General features: G+C 38.1%; 5 protein-coding genes and 1 non-coding gene across 6 annotated transcripts; 1 reads left to right on the top strand and 5 right to left on the bottom strand.

Annotated features, from left to right (window-relative positions):
* Nucleotides 1–466: 466 nt before the first annotated feature.
* Nucleotides 467–3,864, bottom strand: LOC106388874 (E3 ubiquitin-protein ligase RFI2). The gene is made up of 6 exons (XM_013829050.3): nucleotides 3,392–3,864; nucleotides 2,070–2,242; nucleotides 1,890–1,945; nucleotides 1,788–1,813; nucleotides 1,292–1,697; nucleotides 467–1,211 (listed from the first exon to the last, which is right to left on the bottom strand). The coding sequence occupies exons 1-6, from the start codon at nucleotides 3,576–3,578 to the stop codon at nucleotides 812–814; spliced, it is 1,248 nt and encodes a 415-aa protein (XP_013684504.1). The 5' UTR covers nucleotides 3,579–3,864; the 3' UTR covers nucleotides 467–811.
* A 554-nt stretch (nucleotides 3,865–4,418) lies between these two features.
* Nucleotides 4,419–6,883, bottom strand: LOC106388875 (26S proteasome regulatory subunit 6A homolog). Its single transcript, XM_013829051.3, has 10 exons — nucleotides 6,630–6,883; nucleotides 6,270–6,386; nucleotides 6,081–6,188; nucleotides 5,817–6,008; nucleotides 5,550–5,741; nucleotides 5,353–5,471; nucleotides 5,184–5,271; nucleotides 4,975–5,094; nucleotides 4,746–4,886; nucleotides 4,419–4,629 (listed from the first exon to the last, which is right to left on the bottom strand). Exons 1-10 carry the CDS (start codon nucleotides 6,747–6,749, stop codon nucleotides 4,552–4,554), a joined length of 1,275 nt encoding a protein of 424 aa, XP_013684505.1. The 5' UTR covers nucleotides 6,750–6,883; the 3' UTR covers nucleotides 4,419–4,551.
* Nucleotides 6,884–7,187: 304 nt separating this feature from the next.
* Nucleotides 7,188–7,259, top strand: TRNAE-UUC. Its single transcript has one exon. It is a non-coding gene; the product is annotated as a tRNA-Glu (tRNA).
* A 144-nt stretch (nucleotides 7,260–7,403) lies between these two features.
* LOC106388876 (F-actin-capping protein subunit alpha) lies at nucleotides 7,404–9,619 on the bottom strand. The gene is made up of 10 exons (XM_013829052.3): nucleotides 9,390–9,619; nucleotides 9,100–9,215; nucleotides 8,900–8,989; nucleotides 8,747–8,811; nucleotides 8,432–8,593; nucleotides 8,263–8,341; nucleotides 8,119–8,196; nucleotides 7,919–7,993; nucleotides 7,794–7,829; nucleotides 7,404–7,711 (listed from the first exon to the last, which is right to left on the bottom strand). The coding sequence occupies exons 1-10, from the start codon at nucleotides 9,505–9,507 to the stop codon at nucleotides 7,604–7,606; spliced, it is 927 nt and encodes a 308-aa protein (XP_013684506.1). The 5' UTR covers nucleotides 9,508–9,619; the 3' UTR covers nucleotides 7,404–7,603.
* Nucleotides 9,620–10,291: 672 nt separating this feature from the next.
* On the bottom strand, nucleotides 10,292–12,881 carry LOC106388877 (tafazzin). The gene is made up of 7 exons (XM_013829053.3): nucleotides 12,520–12,881; nucleotides 12,005–12,123; nucleotides 11,849–11,914; nucleotides 11,557–11,754; nucleotides 11,313–11,431; nucleotides 11,109–11,214; nucleotides 10,292–10,822 (listed from the first exon to the last, which is right to left on the bottom strand). The coding sequence occupies exons 1-7, from the start codon at nucleotides 12,743–12,745 to the stop codon at nucleotides 10,358–10,360; spliced, it is 1,299 nt and encodes a 432-aa protein (XP_013684507.1). The 5' UTR covers nucleotides 12,746–12,881; the 3' UTR covers nucleotides 10,292–10,357.
* Nucleotides 12,882–13,622: 741 nt separating this feature from the next.
* LOC106388878 (protein RALF-like 22) lies at nucleotides 13,623–14,441 on the bottom strand. The gene has a single exon (XM_013829054.3). It carries the CDS (start codon nucleotides 14,282–14,284, stop codon nucleotides 13,928–13,930), a length of 357 nt encoding a protein of 118 aa, XP_013684508.1. The 5' UTR covers nucleotides 14,285–14,441; the 3' UTR covers nucleotides 13,623–13,927.
* Between the last annotated feature and the right edge of the window lie 4,627 nt (nucleotides 14,442–19,068).

Here is a 19,068-nt window from a genome sequence, read left to right as displayed (position 1 = left end):
AAATTTGGATTTTATATAAATTAAAACTATAATTTTATATTTTTATTGATATAAGTCATTGTGTTTTTTTTAAGGAATGGAAACGTGATTCCAAAACGGAATCATAAGCTTCTAACATGTTTTTAAAAAGAATATTTTAGAAACGTTTTGGAAGCGAGATTCCGTAAGCTTCCACAAGGTTCCGATTCCGATTCCGGTTCCGAAGCGGACGTCCGATGAAGCTTCCGTACAACGTAGGTAGTAGTTCAGTTTAATCATTGAGTTTTAATTATTTTCCGTGTATATGTAACACATATTACAACACAAAATAATCCATCTGAAAGTTCATGGTTGGTTTACCCTCTTGAACATTCATATACAATTATACACAGATGTTGCTTAGAGTATTCTATTTACTTGTTACTATAGACTTTAGTGTATGGTAATTTGACATTCACTTTATTTTGCGTAGAAGACGAGCATCACATTACTAAAAAAATAACATATGAAGAAGAAAAATGTTGCATTAGGGTATTTAACTTGGATACCCAGTGTAGCCACATCAAAGAAAAACAAATAACCAACAACCTGTTCGCTACTCGGATCCAAACCAGACCCAAACCGGCTTTAACCACACGGTCATCACCAAAACAGGGGAAGCAAGTCTCTCTCTCCAGACCATTCATTACATACCATTCATTTGTGTTCATATATTATCAATAACTTCAAGCATGCAGTGATTGTTTTCATGTTTTATCAAATATCAACTTCCCATTGTTTTCCTTTTTTCTTTGGGTATGAGAATTTCCCTCGCCGGCAACTTACTCACCTCTCACGATGGTCCTCCACCGCCATGCCTCTGATGGAAGCTCCCTCCTCCTTCGTTGAAGGTAGACGCCCAAATAGATGGTTCTCTCTCCATCTGGTTAACTTGGTAAGCTTGTTGCGGTTGCATATAAGGCTCTCTCTCCCATATGTTAAACCACAGAAACCGGCTCCCACCTCCTGACTGATCTGAAGATGATGAAGCTGATCCTCTGCTGGGCCTCGGTCCAGAGGGGAACACAGGCCCACGGGAGACTATAGGTGAGTCTGGTTGGTGTGACTGTGCAGTGGACTGTTGGTAATAGGCTTGAAGAGCTTGTGTTCTGTCTCTGGTCCTAACGTTGCTTCCTGGAAAAGGCGGTGTTCTCGGAACAGATGCCACCGAGCTCCCCGCTCTACCACTAGAACTGCAAAGACCCATTATTACAATACATATAAGACTGTAATAATTCTACTTTAAAGTCAAGACAAGAGATGAAACATGTACCTGTGACCATGATATGATGGACGCATGAACTGCGGCGGTCTTGGTCTGATAACATCCGAGCCGTTGGCTCGGGAGGTTCTTGCGGAAGCTGGTGGAGGCGTGGGGTGAGTTGGACTCCCCACGTGAGGGACAGAAGGAGAGAAGTGCTGTGGCGGTGTGGGTGGAGGTGAGTGATACTCCCAGCCGTGATAGTGAGGGAAGCCATAAGGAGTTGGGACTTCACCCGATGAGCCGGTGTTCCAGTGGCTAGTGAAACTTGGACTGTCTGAAACGCCTGTAACACCGGCAGAGCTAGAGGAAGAGGAATGAACCGGGCCAATGTAGGTTACGTATGGACATGGGTGACCCGCCGTTGGAGCTGCTGGTGGTTCTGTAAAGTAGGCTTGCTGGTTCAAGAGATCATGAACTGTGCCATAGTGTCATACATACTCAATAGGTCAATAAACCAAGATGAAGGGGAGAAAAACAAGAAATAACCAATCTGAGAATGTCTTACATGAACTCGGTGAAAAATCTCCATCCCTACAAAGTTTAAGAAAGTTTCATCAGCAAAGAAGATTCCAAAAGGTATCAGCAAATAGAGTTTTTAATTACTGACTCGAACGAGGGAAGACGCGCTGAGCTTCCAAATGGGCACCAGTGAACTCCAAAAGCCTGCAAAGATAACATAAACATAAGCGTTTTCGACGTGGAAGTTTGGAACACAACTCAAGCAAGTGAGGCAGAGGAGTGTGACGTAAGAGAACTTGGGTAAGGATAGGGTTACCAGGGTTTTTACCATTTCAGGGTAGCTTCCGATATCATAAATCTCCTCTTCGTGAACCCAATCGTCGACATTGAACTCAGGGTGTGAGCGGCAACCGTTAGCGTAAAGCCACTGGCCTTTCTCTACTTTCCTACAGTTTGGGCACTGCATCACCCCCTTTGCATTGAAAGCTGACCCAATACAATCTATAAAAAAAAAACACAAAGGAAAACATTTTGGGTTTGCGAAAGAGCATAAGAAACCAAACATAAGTCATTTAATACCGCCACACATTGGAGGACATCTCAAACTGTAGCTAAAAAGCTCTCTTTCATCGACTCATATGGATACAAAGCAAAGACTCATATGAACTCACCCGGTCATCCCCTCCTATACAATCTTAATGAAGAGCACATAACGCATTTTATTGCTGAAACACAGATGAGACGATTATTCTAAGCTAATAGATGCATCAAACACGTTGAAGAGATCAATCAAACAAACTTGGCATTGTGATAAAACAGTGATCAAGCTATCTGCATAACCTCACATAAAAATTCGAGCAGATAATGAATACACACACACAGATACTCGTAACCAGACATCAAAGATTGACACACAGTGAACAAAAATTAAGAAGCAAAGACTCATATGAACTCATCCCCTCCTAAACAATACTAATGAAGAGCACATAATGCATTTTACTCTAAGCTAATAGAATCCATCGAACGGGGTTTAACTGAAGAGATCAATCAAACAAAATTGGCACTGTGATAAAAACAGTGATCAAGCTATCTGCATAACCTCACATAAAAATTCGAGCAGATAATGAATATACACACACAGATACTCGTAACCAGACATCAAAGATTGACACACAGTGAACAAAAATTAAGAAGCAAAGACTCATATGAACTCATCCCCTCCTAAACAATACTAATGAAGAGCACATAATGCATTTTACTCTAATATAGAATCCATCGAACATTTTACTCTAATATAGAATCCATCGAACGGGGTTTAACTGAAGAGATCAATCAAACAAAATTGGCATTGTGATAAAAAACAGTGATCAAGCTATCTGCATAAACTCACATAACAATTCAATCAGATCATGAACATGAACAGATCAGTTCCAAAGCTCATTACACATCCATGATTATATTACAACAAAAGGGTTCACATCTCAATTAACAACAGTAGCCACCAACCAAGAATGTAACAGTAACCAAAAAAACAAAAGACAGATCTGGACGATTCAAATCGAAATCTGAAGCAATACTTTTTTCAGACAATCACTAACCACAATTCAATCGAATCAAACACATCAAAATCAAAGCTTAAGAAAACGTTACCGAGATGGAACTGGTGGCCGCATTGGAGATTAGCCCAGGCTCGATCGCCGTCTTTAGCGACGGTATCGAGACAAATCGAACATGCAACCGAGCCGAAACCATCTCCTTCCTCGCCGCCGCCACCTTCGTCGGGGAGATGATCGTTATCTCCGAAATTGAATTTGTTTACCTTATTGCCTAAACCCATAACACACCAATTCAAATCAAATCTCAACAAAAACCCTTTTCTCGTCGAGCTCGAATCACCACCACACAAACACAATTCAATTCACGCTCTTCCCCGGATTCGTTAAAGCTTCGATTCGATTAATTTAAGAGAAACGGTTTTAAAAGTTTATGAATCAATGAACTCTCTCCGATCGTTACCCACCAGAGACCCCAGACGAAGGAAAAGAAACTATATTTTTCTTGAAGTTTTTTTTGTTTGCTGGGGTGGTGATGTTTTGTGCGAGGAAGATTGGGTTTGCGGGTAGAAGCAATGACCCATGTCCGAATATTTTTATTGGACGGCTCAGATTTATTCTCATCGTTTTGTCTACTTCACATCGGCCCTTAACTTTTTCCTCTTTTTTCTTTTCCTTTTTTCCTCTATTACCAGTTAAGTACATTATTAATACCACCTTGGTACCTAAACTTTCCATTTTTGGCACTCATATTTTACAACTGGTTTCGATTTTTTTTTTTTTTGGGTGGTAAAACTGGTTTTGAATTTGGTTTGGTTAGGTTGATATTGTTAAGCAAATATCTATTAACCAAAAATTAAATATTTCTCGCAAACATCAGATTGGAAGAAGATAATAAAATTGGAATATAAAAAAAAAAAATCGAATGTTTCTTAGAGGAAAGAAAATGAACAAATCAAACGCATATTACTGTATTTAGTTCCTATTTAGTTTTGGTGGGTGTTCGTATTTACCATGTTCAAAACCCACAGATTCATAAATGTATTCAGTTCTCTTTTGAAATTCGTTGCTTCTGTATCAAAACTCCTTTTGATTTCTCTAACATGACATGCATGTGAATGTGATGACGTGAAACAGTAGTGTATCATATTAAATTCCACCTTTTTAGGAAAAGAAGATGAACACAACTAAATATGAAAATATCCAAAATGGGAATGTAAAACTAGTTGAAAGGAACAAGACACAGAGAGAGAGAGATTAGGCGTAGTAGTTCAAGCTTGCTTTCTTCTTGGCCTGGACTTGGATGATACCTTCGTTGAAGTCCTCATGGTTCACCTGAGAACAGAGAACCCCCAATGCTCAAAAACCAGACAATACTTCAATTACCAAACATCAAGACTTGATCAAAAAACAAAAACAAAAAACGCATCAAGACTTTTGTGGCTTCTTACCTCAGTGGCATCACGACGGAGGGCTAACATGCCAGCCTCTACACAAACTGCTTTCAGCTGAGCTCCATTGAAATCATCCGTCGATCTTGCAAGCTCCTCAAAGTTGACGTCTGGGTGTACATTCATCTTCCTCGAGTGAATCTGTTTAACATTTCAGTTTTGGTTAGTTTAAGTTATGTGAGCTTTTAAGCCATCAAGAGTCTTGTTCGGAAAAATGAGAGAGACAAACCTGCAAGATTCTGGCTCTTGCTTCTTCTGTTGGATGTGGGAACTCAATCTTCCTGTCTAGTCGACCAGAACGCATCAGTGCTGGGTCCAAAATATCTGCACGGTTAGTTGCTGCAATCACCTGAAACATATTGGAGAGGTTCGATTGTTACTCTTTCTTTGTGAGACCATATATAGCTAAGTGTCTAGAATAGAGAAAGACTCTCTCACCTTAATACGTTCATCGCTACTGAATCCATCAAGCTGATTGAGCAGCTCCAACATAGTCCTCTGCACTTCCCTGTCCCCGCTTACTTCACTGCACTCTCAGCCAAAGAATGTAGCTAGTGAGCTGCTGATGAAGTACCAAAATAGAAAAAAACTGGAATCAGCACAGTACCTGTCAAAACGTTTTGTACCAATTGCATCGATTTCATCAATGAAGATGATGCATGGAGCTTTCTCTTTCGCTAGTTGAAAGGCATCACGCACAAGTTTTGCTCCGTCTCCAATAAACATCTGCATATGTGCACAGAATCATTACCCATTCGTAACCTCAACCAAACGTTTTGATTGGAGCACTAAGATATGAAGTACCTGGACCAATTGAGGACCTGCCAATTTGAGGAAGGTTGCGTTGGTCTGTGCTGCACAAGCGCGAGCCATTAGAGTCTTACCAGTTCCTGGAGGACCATACAGGAGCACTCCCTTTGGTGGACGAACACCCAGCTTCTCGAAACGCTCCTTGTGCGTCATGGGGAGCACAATAGCCTCTACAAGCTCTTGGATCTGTTTCATAAATAAACTCAAATCAGATTCAATACAGCAGCAGACACGCAAGCACAATGGGGATAAACTAATAACCTGCTTCTCCAGTCCTCCAATGTCATTGTAATCTTCGGTTGGTTTCTCATCCACCTCCATGGCTTTAACCCTAGAGTCATACTCAGACGGCAACGTATCCAGTATCAAGTAACTGTCTTTATTAACTCCAACCAAGTCCCCAGGCTTCAAGCTATCAGGGTCCACAAGGCCAACAACGGGTAGAAAGATAGTCTGCAATCAAAAAGATTTGCTCAGAAATGAAATGAACATAAAATGTATAAAATATATATGAATAAGTCTCACCTGTCGTGTAGAGGTTTTCAACACAACACACTTCCCCTTGCGTTGAGAGTCAAGGTCAATATTAGCACCGTCTTCCTCGGCATCATCTTCCGGATTCATCTCCAAGATCTAATCACAAAACAGTTATACGTTTAACTCCAAAACAGAAGTAGATGGTATAAGTAACGCAAAGAAACACTTGTAGAGTACCTCAACAATGTTGCCAACCAAGTAAGGAAGCTGCTTGTTGAGTTTAATCTTCTCCTGATTCTCTTTTATCTTCTCCTTGTAAGAATCGCATTCTAGATTCGTTCTTTGTGCATCTTCCTGTATCATATATTCATATTATGCAATGACATAAGCAGCTTCCAATGTAGTGTTAGAAAATCTAAACTTTGAGATAACAGTAATACAATTAACTCAAATTAAAGGTCACAAATTACAATTAGCTCAAACCCTAAATCAGATACAAGCACGATCTTATCCCAATTCTAAGCAATTGCTGAGCCCAATACAGTCTTGTAGTTACGAAGAAGCGAAATAGAGATCGAGAGAGTAATGAATCAGAACCTTGAGAATTCGAATCTCGTTATCGAGGAGGCGAGTAGCTCTGATGATATCTTCTGTGGACATGGATGCGAGCTGATCCTCTTCGAAGCTCGACGTGTCTTCTACCATGGGAGTTGCCATCACAATAGCCTACCTAATCGGAGGGAAACAGAGATCGCCGGGACGAGGGGAGAAGAGCGACTACTAGCAAAAGGGAGAACAGGAGGGATGAGGAAATAAATAACCAAATAAAGTTTAATTATTAATAATTATAAAAAATACTTGTCATCAAACAACTTCTGCGCGAACTAGAGTCTCTCATTCTTCACATCGTTCACAGAGGTACTATTTCACCCATTCATAATCTCTCTATTGTTAATTATACTTCACATCTTTCACAAAGGTAGTATCAACAGCACTTAAACATCAATAGATTGCAATTAAAGACACTAAAACTCAAATATTTTCCAACTCTAAGAAAACTCTTAACAGCACTTAAACATTAATAGAAACCTCCAAAATAATTTTAAAAAATCTCCAAAAGAATGTCACAAGTCATCAACTGACTCTAACAACAAATCCGATGTCGTCCAGCGGTTAGGATATCTGGCTTTCACCCAGGAGACCCGGGTTCGATTCCCGGCATCGGAGCTTTTTGCAATTTTAAAAAGTCCAATATATTCATTGCATTTGCACAGAACGTTTGGTACCTTGAAGAGATGCGCGGTTTGTACAATCTTTTTTTCATTTTGCGGTTTGTACAAACAAGTTTGTTGTACATTGCTTTCACATGAATTTCCAAACCAAATAACCAATCATTTCTTGAACTCCAATAACGAATATCAGTGATTCAACACTTGCATGCAGTTTGTACATAACCCCAAAGGAAGGAACAAATACACAGACACGACATAAACATAATCAATGATACTATTCCTCTTCACAGAAACTTTGTAACAAAATGGAAAAGATGAGGTTTGAGATTTGATGATGAGTTACTTGCCAAGTCCAAGTTCTTTCTCCACCTCTCTGGTTAGGCTGAACTGTAAAGTGTTCTGCCATGGGAACAGAGTTCTTGTCACTGGTAGTTTCCTCCTCAGATCCTGCAAATAATCCCAAAACCAGATTGATGAGTAAAAAAATACACACCCCCAGGCTCTAAGTTACAGCCATCAAAAACGTTACCTTGAAAGTGTTATCCGGTAATTTAGAATATGCTACCTAATGATTAGGTCAGAAGCAAGATTAGCCACACAAGCATCAATGGTAAAAGAAGGAGAAAACAAATAATGAGTTAGCTATTTGGATACCTCTAGAGCTCCAAGATACTCTGTCTCATGGTGCCGGATGATATTGGCTATGGCAATCGCGCAGTCATCCGCAGACTGAGAAATGTAAACAGGAATTCAACAAAAAGCTTAGTATCAGACCCTACATTAACGATGGTGTTAAGTACATACTAGCCTTGACTTCTGGTGAGATTAAAGTCGAGTATCTGGAGGTGTGTTACCTGAAATATTGTTGAATCCTGAAACTCTTTCTTTGCATCTAATTCCACATTTCCCTCTTCGAAATAATGTGCTCCTACCTGAAGAGAACGAAATGATAAACTTAACATAAGCTCACATTCAATTTACAGAGAGTATAAAGTTACCTGCACTTTCCCTTTAATGTCGAGCACCTGAGATTCATCCTGGAAATCAATGTGCCATACAGATCTCCAACTTCCATTACTACACAACCAAAACTATTTCAGCAGAGAGACAATAGCTGATGCTAAGACAATTTGACAATAAGTAGAAGAAGGTCATTATGTTAGGCACCAGAAGTTCTGGGGACTGAGTTTTCTAGCAGTAATTAAAACAACGAGCTCAAAGTCCGTCCCTGGACCATCAGCATCTTTCCCTTTCACACTATTAACAGTAGACACACCTTTCGGGTAAGATTCACTAACGTATCTCTGGATTTCAGCATCAAGAGCAGATCTGTAATCGACAAAACAACATTTTCAATATTATATTCTAATGTATTCATCTGCTGCCATAAGAACTTAGCTAGAACTAGATGAACATTCAGAATTGACTTTTTTTTTTTCATTAATCTGATCTTAAATCAGGTGCAAAACCAATAAACCATACCTGAATTCCTCAATATACGAAGATGGAAGCTCTTCATCATAAGCAGGTCGTACTTTAGAGCAAATCTGGTCATAGAAAGAGGCGAAAGGTTAGATTTAGATTCACATATCACAGCCTGCTATAACGAAGAATGAAATTCAATTAATAGTGAACCTGTTTAACGTGATCAACAATGGCAACCTGGGCAGTTCTTGGATCAAGGTACTCATTCTCAGTAATCTCACTAAAAGATGAAACAATAACCTGAGACACACATACACACACACACACACAATGAAGTTGTCATTTCAAACACTATATCTCCTCAGAACTGAGATTTAACTCAAGAGTCAGATAAAGAAGATATAACTCACATCACCAACCCTACTGGGCATTTCAAGGCAAATCATGTGAGACTTGTTGTACACTGGAAACGCCTCCATGGCCGCCTCGTTGTACACTTCCTCATCGCTCAAAACCTCCTTCAAATCTGCCAGAAAAAAAAAAATCGAAATGAAAATGTCAAATTACACACAATGATCCTTGAGATAGCAATGCACGGGAACAATATACGATTACGAATCCGTATGCAGAGTCCACATCTCAGTGGAATTAGATACACATCAGAAAAAAACATATTCGCCTCAAGTGTGTAATTGAGTACCTTTGGCGACGTAATTGATTTCGCCAGCGGGAGCGTTGAGGAGAAACCATTTCGCGATTTCCTTCTTCTGATCGTAGCTTAGTTCCGTCTCTTGTAACTCGTCTTTTTCGTCCGCCATAGCTTTCTATCTCTCTACTACCAAAGCAAATGACGGAGGAGATAAAATTAAGTTATTGTCTGTCGCCGGCGATAGCCTGAAGGGTTACATTCGTCATTGCATAGCTAAAGCTGTTATGATCGAGAGTAAATCAGGACCGTTGGTTTGCGATGAATCAAACGGTGTCGTTTTCTTTTCTAGAAGATTAATTTAATAGAATAGTGTAAACCTATTTAACCTATTTGTTTTTGCGTTTAACTTGCACTCTTAACACCTAGATCAACTAACTGACTACTCGGCCATAACAAAGAGATCAAAGACTTGATTTTGGCAATTGCAAAAATCGATTCTCAGCTAAAATAATAATAGGATATAAGTTCAAGGTGGCGTGAAAAACAAGTAACACAATGTATATTAGAATTCAAATTTAAGAAAGGTCGATCTAGGATAGTTAATTTGAGTGATCTCAATTGCAAACCAAACAACAATTCAGGTTCAAATAAGGACAAGTCTAGAACTCAGAGCTCGGGGTTAGAACAACACATTGGCGTATAGTTGCTTATTTCACCGATCAGACCAAGCGATTAAGATGTCGTCTGGTCTGAGGTCCGACAGTGAACCTTAGCGAATAAATCTGATATGCTCACATAAACACCCTAGCATCTACGAAAACATCTACTTTCGCATGACTAAAGATCTGACTCATTCATACTAGATCTAGTAAATTATGTCACTTTTGATGCACAAGATAACCTAGGATCGAATGCTAGGTGATCAGATTAGCGCAAACATTAAGTACAGCACATTTATCCATAAAATTCTGTTATTCAAAACCGAGCTTCTGTAACTAAACTAATGATCATAATGCAAATTAGTAAGTGTAATCGAGTTTTTGTAATCCGTTGTTAACATCATAATACTCTCTCCATGCTTTTAAACCCCGGATTTCACCAAAGTTTACAGATTCACCCCTACTCTTGTAATTGCTCTGAAACAACCCTTTAGCTGCAAACCCCATGATCTCTGTAGAGTCCAGAAACCTCTTAACCTTCAGGCTGATGCTTCCTTCGGATGGCAATCCCCTTTTAGGAACATGACAGTCCAAACCATTTGAGACGACATCGGTTTGGGAAATTTGTTTACCAAGAAGGGCTGGTGATTCTTCTGAATATTGTGCTCCCAGAGATACTTTATCAACCTGTTGCTTTAACTGGTGTAATCTTTGTCCTATCCTGGAAGATACAGCGTCATACAACTGCTTCCTTGAAACGTGTTTGGCTCCTTCAGTGTCTACAAGGTCATTAAAGGGAATAGGATCTCCAATGATCACTGTCACCTGCAAATATTTCACCGTTATTCTATAGCAAGATATTTCAAAGTTCAAACACGTTTCATTACACTAGGAGTCTGAACTCTAAATCAACCATAGACAGAACCAACATATGAAACCCCAATTAAGTGTTCGATTCATCCTTTCTTAAAGCTTAGTTCAAGATTGGTTTCAACCCATGAATCACTAAGAATCAAGTCCCCTTAAGCTAAGAGTGTATATAGTTATGGTTCGCTATTAGTACAAAAAATGGTTCCAAACTGTTAAGTGACTGAAGCTTAAAGATACTCACTGTTTTGCCAATCCGTGGAACACTGGCTCCTATAGGCATTATATCTTGCATACCAGTATGCACAAATGGAACAACCATAGGGAGGGTATCTGCGTCCAAAATCAACCTGCAAAAAGAAGTGAATCACAAGCTCGTTTGTCTTAGAATAAGGTAATAGACACGCATTACATAAAGTAGCTGAAACTAAAGGCATATATGACTCACCTTCCAATACCTCTTTTTGCTGAGCCCATAGTCTTGCCACCATCTCGGGAGCGACTACCTTCTGGAAATATGTGAACCCATCCTCCATTATTCAATTTCGAAATCGCAATGTCCATTCCCTGTGGAATAGTAGTTACAAAACAGTCACTCACTTAAGCGCAACCCTTGTTTCCATCAGATGCTTTGAAGTAAGATAAAACACATGTGACAATTAAGAAGCTAGGCAGTAGGCAGTCTATTTCACCTGCTGATAAATTCCTTCACCGCGAGAAACTGGCAAAACTTTGACGGATCGAAAGAAAGCTGACGTTACAGGGTTTTTGAAGCATCTATCTGTAGCACAAAGCGTCCACCTCAAATTACGAGCATCAAGTAGAAGCTTAGGCGGAAGTAACGAAGCAATGACAAATGGATCATCCAAGGATGCCACATGATTGCTAACCTTGAGATTGTTAATACAACAAGCATACAATTAGGTTACCGTAACCCCAACCACAAAACATATAAAAATCTTCAGAGCATAAGTCACCTCGTACCGTTACAAGAGGCTTGTTCTTTGGCCTGTTGAGTAAAGCATCATGCAATTTCTCCAAACCATACACCTAGAAAAGGTCAACAAAACTAAGAATTGAGAACACGTCTGAAAGAAAAGAATGTATCTTTACAGAACAGTAATCTAAGATGTCACACACCTGAACGCGGTTAAGACCATTCATGAAAACATGGCAAGCGTTTCCAATAAGTGGAACAGCCACAGCTTGAAGCATCCGGAAGATAGCAGACTCTTCTTCTGCCGTCAAATCTTTAGGTACTGCAAGAAGGAAGAGTTATCTGATAATAGTTCCCACAAACAGCTAATCTACCAACCAAGAAAACTTAACAATCTCTCATCCACTACAAGAAACTAAACCAATAGGCTCCTAATTAACAATCTCTATGAGAACCACCAAACCTACAAGCCATCGGAGCTCTCATATGAATTTTTTTTTGGGAACCAAGCATTGTAAATAGTCTCTCCCATCACATTGGTCTCTCATATGAATTTGACAAAGGTATGTGCACTCTCTGATTCAGTTACAAAATCAAAACAAAGCTCAAACATGAGAGACTAGGATCCAATTGACTATAAGTATCATTTATACACACACCATACTTAGATATTAAAGATTCACCATAGAGTTTCTAACAAGGGGGAGATGATTCAAACCTCTTCTGCGATAGAAAGCGGGGGCAGAAGGGAGAGACTCGCGGCGGAAGTTCCGGAATCGAGCAGCCAAGCGGTGGATGGAGGAAGAGAAGTAACCGTCCGTATATAAAACCGCGGCTCTGCCACGTTGATCGTCGACGGCGATTCGAAATCGATCGCGGAGCTGGACCTTTAGCAACAGCAAACTCTTCCATAGATCCGCCTTGTCAAACAATTGAATTCCCATACTGAATGCTCTGATTTCAAATACGAAGACGAGATTTTTCCGAGTAAGAAACTTTCTGAGGAAATACACTTTTCCCGGCGAAGGAGGTTGGGAGAGAGATAGCTCGTAAAGGGTTTGGAGTATGTTAACGTGAACGGCGGTGAGATTTCGCGCATAATAGCAATTGGATCAACGACACGTGGGCCCGTATGTAAATATCTGATATGGGCTTTTTCTTTGCCGACAATGCGACTTATCATAGGATAAACAAAATAATTAAAGGCGATGACATGGCGCCACGTCGTTTCAGCTACGAGACGGAGTCATAGAGGTGTTATTAGTGGTGTAATTGGACTCAGTGGAGGTCACTAGTGAGCCCATTTACGAATATGAGTGAGGCCCAATAAATTAAATTACCTACGCATGGTGGTGAGTGGTGACCACTGACTAGTGAGTGATATGTTTTTTAGTCTTCATTTTGTTTTGTATTAAGCTTACATTACTTGATGTAGAATGTGGAGGAAAGACTAAAACATTACTCAAACAAAGCCAACTAAATATTAATATCAATCATAGCCTATTTATTCCCTTTTTTTCTTCAAAACCTTACTTATTAAATATTATTTGGCACATTTTCATATGATTATGCATTCGAAATATGGTTACTGTTAGCCTAATAATGTTTACAAAAATATCCAACGATGCGTACCAAATACAAAAGACAACAGCTGCAGCAAAAGGAAGTTTCACGAAGATGAATTAAAGCGTGTTAGGCTGTGATGGTCCCATCATTACCTTGTTAGCTAACATGCCACCAACAACTATTAAAGGAATGCATTTCTGTTAATCAATTATATGGTCCGTCGATATAATTAATATCTCTATTACACAACTCAGATTCAAAAACTTGTAATAATTACTTTTCGTTAATTGTTACAACACAAAACGAAGCACAGATCTCAATTACTTCTCGGACTAATAACTTTCGTTAATCTACCCAACTTTGAATTATTTTTTTATTTATATGAACAACCAGCAAAAATAAAAATAACGATATGTTTTTTTTTGTTGTTTTCATCAAAGACTATAGTTTTCATCAATGTGTAAATCAAACCCATATATCCCGGAAATAAATTAAAAAGAAGAAAATAAAGCGAAACACGCAAGGGCAAAACAGGAATTGGACTCATCATCTCTTCCTCTTCAACGCCTGCACCTGGTAATGGTGCTGCATCCACGGCTGTAAGGATTCGCCTGAGCGCCACGCTGGCAGTTGTAATACGAAGCTCCACGCCGCGAGCAAGGCACACTGTTCTTCCTCATCGCACCGTAGCTAACGTACTTCTTCTGCGCTAGAATGCGCCGGCTGATCTCTGAATCGAACTCCATCTCCTCTTCCTCGGCTATACACTCAGCGATCGAGCCTTCGCATCCAGAGAAGAGCGACGAAGACCCGCTCCGTACGAAATCGAGCGAGTCTCCGAAGCCTCCGGTTGCGTTGACGGCAGAGATTACGAGCGCCAGGAGCGCGATGACGGCGTAGATCGCGCAAGAGTTCATTTTTTTCTTTGACCAAAACCTTCTGGCTGAATCAGAGGCTTTTTGAGATTTCTTTAGTCGTCTTTCGTGAATTTGTTTCTCTCTCTCTCTGTCTGAAACTTGATTATGTACACAGCTTAGGACAACAAGTTAGGCATTGGTGTTTAGCCTCTTATAACATGGTACATTTATTACAACGGGCTTCTTTGTGGATATATTTACGACTGTACCATTCTCTTTTTCTTTTACATATAAAAGAACACGTAATCATTTTTTTATTTATGAAATTGAATTATACGCAATTGGCGCCATATTATTTGTATTAATAAATCATGATTTTACCGTTTATAGCCTTTGAAATATTCCTTGGCTTATTCTCAAGTTATTTGATGTTTTCGTGCACCCACGACTTAATTAGGACGGCTTCTACATAATTTTTTTTTAATTGCAATTTGAATTTATTGCATCATTTAACTTCAGAAACTGGAGCCTTGAATAATTCTAATGAATGGAGAAAATCTTCAGTATATTATTACTAAGTTTTAAGCTTTTAAGTAACTATCACTAGTTTTTAGTTAAGTAATTATCAATATTGTTTAGCTAATTGATTTATTTTGGGGTTCTAGTGAGCCGAACATGATGATGGCGCTTTACGTAATTAATGAGTGAAACCATGGGCCTCGCTAGGCAGCAGCTGGTTGACCGGTTTGTCCTTTTCATCGTCGCTGTATCGGCCAAAAATGGTCTGAACTCTGGTTAGACGGTAACGGTAACGGTAACACACGTTTTCTCCTCCTTCCGTTAATGTTATTTCCGTCGCCGTTCGGTCGTTAAACCAGGTCCGGGATATGCTAAAACTTGTTAAACTGCATATTAACACTTGTTAAATTCATTTTCTTAATAGTAAAAATTCTCAATGTATATATTATTTCAGTTTCGACACTAGTATAACTTGATAGTCTACCAGGATGGATAAAATGAGACACGCACAGGTAGATTAGTTAAATAAATTAAATTATCATCAATCTTAATTAGGACCAACATAATCGACTGAAATATTGGTACTAGTCTCCAAATTTTAAGAATTCAAAAAAAAAAACACACACATAGACATAAATCTTCAAATTGTTTATTTTTATAAAGTTTTTACTTAATGTTTATGGTCTTTAAAATTTCAGAATCGGTCATAATCTCAAAGTTCGTACATACTAGTAATATAGACTTTTTTTTTTTTTTAGTAATATAGACTTGGTTAAGATACAACTTAGTCTTGCAGTGAAAAAGTCTATGTGAAGACATGCAAACCACTCTCCTAACATTGTCACTGTTTTATACACACCACCATTCATGGGTAGCACTATTTCTAGGCGTGGGTGTGACACCATTTTCTTCTTCTTAAAGATTATTTAACTATCATAGTTATATACATACAGAGAGATGATAATCCATGTGTCTTTAATAACGTGTGTAATGACTATAAGTTCAGGGACCCGCTAAATGATCTGAAAGTGTCGTTCTTTTTGCGGAGTAGTTTTGTCGAAGAGCGTAAAGAATGCTTTGATAAGATCTTTACCAAATACCTATACTCATTTTTTTTAATGAAAGAGCAACGGCTAGTTTGTCTTTTTATTACTATTATATTGTTCCCTCCGGTATGCATTTACACGGCGTTAGTGAGAGAGGCGGCGCGTAACATGCGACCACACCGTTCAGAACAAGGTGGGGCCAAGTCACAGATCACCAAGGACGGCGTTTGCGCGTTACCAACATATCCCAAGAGCCAGCTAGCCCTTCAACCAAATTTTTATATATATTTTGTTTAAAATTATAATCTAATGTTTAGTCTGATACTAAACATTTGCTTTATTCGGTTGTGTGTTTCAAATATTTGATAGATTACTAGCAAATCATATGGTCGTTAATATTTATAAAAAGTAGTAATGATTAGTAAGGCGACGACAAATCTTTGTATTTTGAAAACATACCATACACAATAATTGATGTAAGCGAAAAAATAAAAAGCAACTAATTAAGAAGAAGATACATTAACACGTATGTAATGCAAAGGTTCACTTTTCTTATGAGGCTAACACGAATAAGATACCAATGATAGGGAAATCAACGAGAAAAAGCAAAGATTCCAAAGTTATGGAGAGCCTCTTTCATATTTCCACACATCTTTTATCAAGTAGATGAACTCTTTTCTAAAGATAGACCTCTCTTTAAATTTAAAATAAAGAATGTAGCCAACTCCCAAAGTTTGATATTTCTATAAGATTATAAACATAATTTTATAGTTGTCCCTTTCTTTTGTTTCTTTGGACTTGTTCACCATTTTTTGCTTGTTTAAGTTTATAAAGAGAAGGTTGTTCAAAAAAAAAAAGTTTATAAAGAGAAGTCGACAAACAAAAAGTTCATAAAGAGAAATAGAGTGGTTGGTACCTTTAAGGAACATTTTAAATTGATGACCCATTTCAACCTGTCTCATGCTTTCATAGGGTATTCATGAAATAAAACCATCTTTTTTATGTTTACATACATATTGCTTTAAGCAAACGGAGAAAACAAAGGTTATGTTTTGCGGTAAATCGATTGTGGCATTGGTAAAAGGATACAATAATGCGGTTGAAATATATTTTATGGACAAGAATATATGTAGATGAAGAGGTTCAAGGTGTGTTGCGATTCTATTTTTATGTTAAGTCAGAAAGAAAACAAACAACCCTGACTAAAACACACAACACGCGGATCCAGAAGTATTGCCAAGAAAGGATCAAGTTTGATGATAGTGGATGAAGCACCTAACACAGCATATCTACGCATATAGCTTCACCTTTTCCATCTATTCTGCTCGAGATATATAGATATATATTGTCCTAAAATACAGAGAATTATATATATATATATCTGGGAATATATCAAGATCTTAGTGTCTTGCTTTATTTTGACCTAAAAAAAAGTGTCTTGCTTTGTTAATTATTACCAGCATGTTATGTCCCATTCTGATGTAGCTCCATGCAATATTCTTGCGCCTATAATCATGGTTTAGTAAATGTTTCCCATCAAATTACAATAGAGAATAATGAAAGAAACAGAAGCTTGGTGGCATTTGGATAGCATTCTATGGTGCCATTGGTGATATGAAATCCTACACCATAAAAATCAATTTCATGCATTTATTGCACTTCTAATTAAAAGATGGTGAACCTCAATTATGGATAGTGACATTATCAATGCGTCTACAAAACTGCATCATCTAGGTTTTACAAATGATGATAGCAACATGTAAGAGCATCTCCAATGTAAAACTCCATTTTTTCTACCAAAATGGAGTAAAAGTAAGTATGGAGTAAAAATGCTCCAACTTTACTCCATTTCTCACTCCATGAACAAAGAAAAAATAGATTATTCCATTTATGGAGTAAATTTCGTTATGGAGTAGGAAACGGAGTAGGGTTTGAGTACTTTTTACTCCATATTTACTTTTACTTCATTCTGAAGAAAAAAATGGTGTTGGGCTGGAGATGCCCTAAGAACAAAGGAATATGGCTTTACAACCGTAACATTCCAATACACATTTGACCTTAGACGCATCTTGAAGACTTGAACCGGCAACTGCACATTCATATGATCAATGCTAGCGATAGGGGTCCTAAGAACATGACAAACATCTTGGGAAAGTTATTTCCAGCCACAGTTTCTTAGACCAATGAACCGAAAATAAGTAAATATCCTATGATGCACCGGGACAGATACTCGTACGGAAGCGGGGACGGAAAACAACAAAACTAAAAAATTATGGGTACGGGTACGGAAAATATATATCAATAAAGATATATATATATATTTATATATATATATGTATATATATATATATATGTATATTTATATACTGAAAAATAAAAATATATCACTGTAAATCTTATTTAATAAACTAAAAAGATTAGAAAGTAGGTTATAAATTCAAAATCTAGTATAAACTTCTACTTTTTATTTTTTATTTGTAAGAAAAATAAGTGAATAAGCTTAAAAAAGGATAATAGCAAAGCAAATATTTTCTGAAAATTTCCATAATTAACGGTTCCGTGTCCCCGTGCCGTCCCCGAAGTGTCCCCGTCCCGGAAACGTCTCCGGTACGGATACGTAAATCAATTTGACGTCCCCGTGCTTCATAGTAAATACCTTAAAACGCACAGTAAAATGAGCTCTGTGACCTTGAACATCATAAGCATCAACGAAACTTGACTCAAAAGAAAAAGCCAACATCTTTCAGACTGTATCTTCTTATAATGGGTCTTTGTTGTGGCCTACGCTTACTGGGCTTTTTGTGGAAATTTTAGTCAGGCCCATATATCGATAGTGGCGCCATTGACTAGTTCCAAGCGTGAAGTGTTCGGTGGGCGTACTTAACTACTAGCATTTATTAAAAGAAAACGGGACAGAATTTATAGATCGCGAAATTATTTTGTCGTGTGACAGAGACAAATCTCGTAATTGTACTGTTTTCTTTTACCGAACCACGTATCCTAAAATCTGCAATTATTTAAACTCCGTAAAAAGAAATTGAATATTTTATTCTTTTTTCTTGCAAATGGAATCTACAATGTTTGCAATAACCTCTAGAGCAACCATGTGATATGTCCGACAATTCATGGGCTTTGGTATATTTGTATATAAAATTTTGTTTGTTTCTCTGAAATATTTTCTTAACTTTATTCTGAAGACAAAGTGGGTACAAACAACTCTCTGTAAATATGGATTCTTTTATTTTATGCTAAATGTAGACAGAACAAAGATTTATAAAA

The sequence above is a fragment of the Brassica napus genome, chromosome C3 (genome assembly GCF_020379485.1).
Source record: "Brassica napus cultivar Da-Ae chromosome C3, Da-Ae, whole genome shotgun sequence".
Lineage (NCBI taxonomy): Eukaryota > Viridiplantae > Streptophyta > Magnoliopsida > Brassicales > Brassicaceae > Brassica > Brassica napus.
Note: the sequence above shows the minus strand (reverse complement) of the source record. Positions and strands in the feature narration are given on the sequence as shown.

Bases quoted from the DNA above. Each gene is read 5' to 3' on its own strand.
- LOC106388874 (XM_013829050.3), bottom strand. From the start codon at position 3,578: ATGGGTTTAGGCAATAAGGTAAACAAATTCAATTTCGGAGATAACGAT. The intron at 2,243-3,391 runs GTAACGTTTTCT...TTTTTTTTATAG, and splicing joins CGGCCACCAGTTCCATCTCG to ATTGTATTGGGTCAGCTTTC. The intron at 1,212-1,291 runs GTACATGTTTCA...GGGTCTTTGCAG, and splicing joins CCATCATATCATGGTCACAG to TTCTAGTGGTAGAGCGGGGA.
- LOC106388875 (XM_013829051.3), bottom strand. From the start codon at position 6,749: ATGGCAACTCCCATGGTAGAAGACACGTCGAGCTTCGAAGAGGATCAG. The intron at 5,472-5,549 runs GTACTTCATATC...GCACATATGCAG, and splicing joins CAGGTCCTCAATTGGTCCAG to ATGTTTATTGGAGACGGAGC. The intron at 4,887-4,974 runs GTTTGTCTCTCT...AATGTTAAACAG, and splicing joins CAAGAGCCAGAATCTTGCAG to ATTCACTCGAGGAAGATGAA.
- LOC106388876 (XM_013829052.3), bottom strand. From the start codon at position 9,507: ATGGCGGACGAAAAAGACGAGTTACAAGAGACGGAACTAAGCTACGAT. The intron at 8,812-8,899 runs GTTCACTATTAA...TTCTATGACCAG, and splicing joins TTGTTGATCACGTTAAACAG to ATTTGCTCTAAAGTACGACC. The intron at 8,197-8,262 runs GTAACTTTATAC...CGTTCTCTTCAG, and splicing joins ACATTAAAGGGAAAGTGCAG to GTAGGAGCACATTATTTCGA.
- LOC106388877 (XM_013829053.3), bottom strand. From the start codon at position 12,745: ATGGGAATTCAATTGTTTGACAAGGCGGATCTATGGAAGAGTTTGCTG. The intron at 12,124-12,519 runs GTTTGAATCATC...TCCTTCTTGCAG, and splicing joins CGCTTTCTATCGCAGAAGAG to TACCTAAAGATTTGACGGCA. The intron at 11,432-11,556 runs GTGAAATAGACT...ACTATTCCACAG, and splicing joins GTGAAGGAATTTATCAGCAG to GGAATGGACATTGCGATTTC.
- LOC106388878 (XM_013829054.3), bottom strand. From the start codon at position 14,284: ATGAACTCTTGCGCGATCTACGCCGTCATCGCGCTCCTGGCGCTCGTA.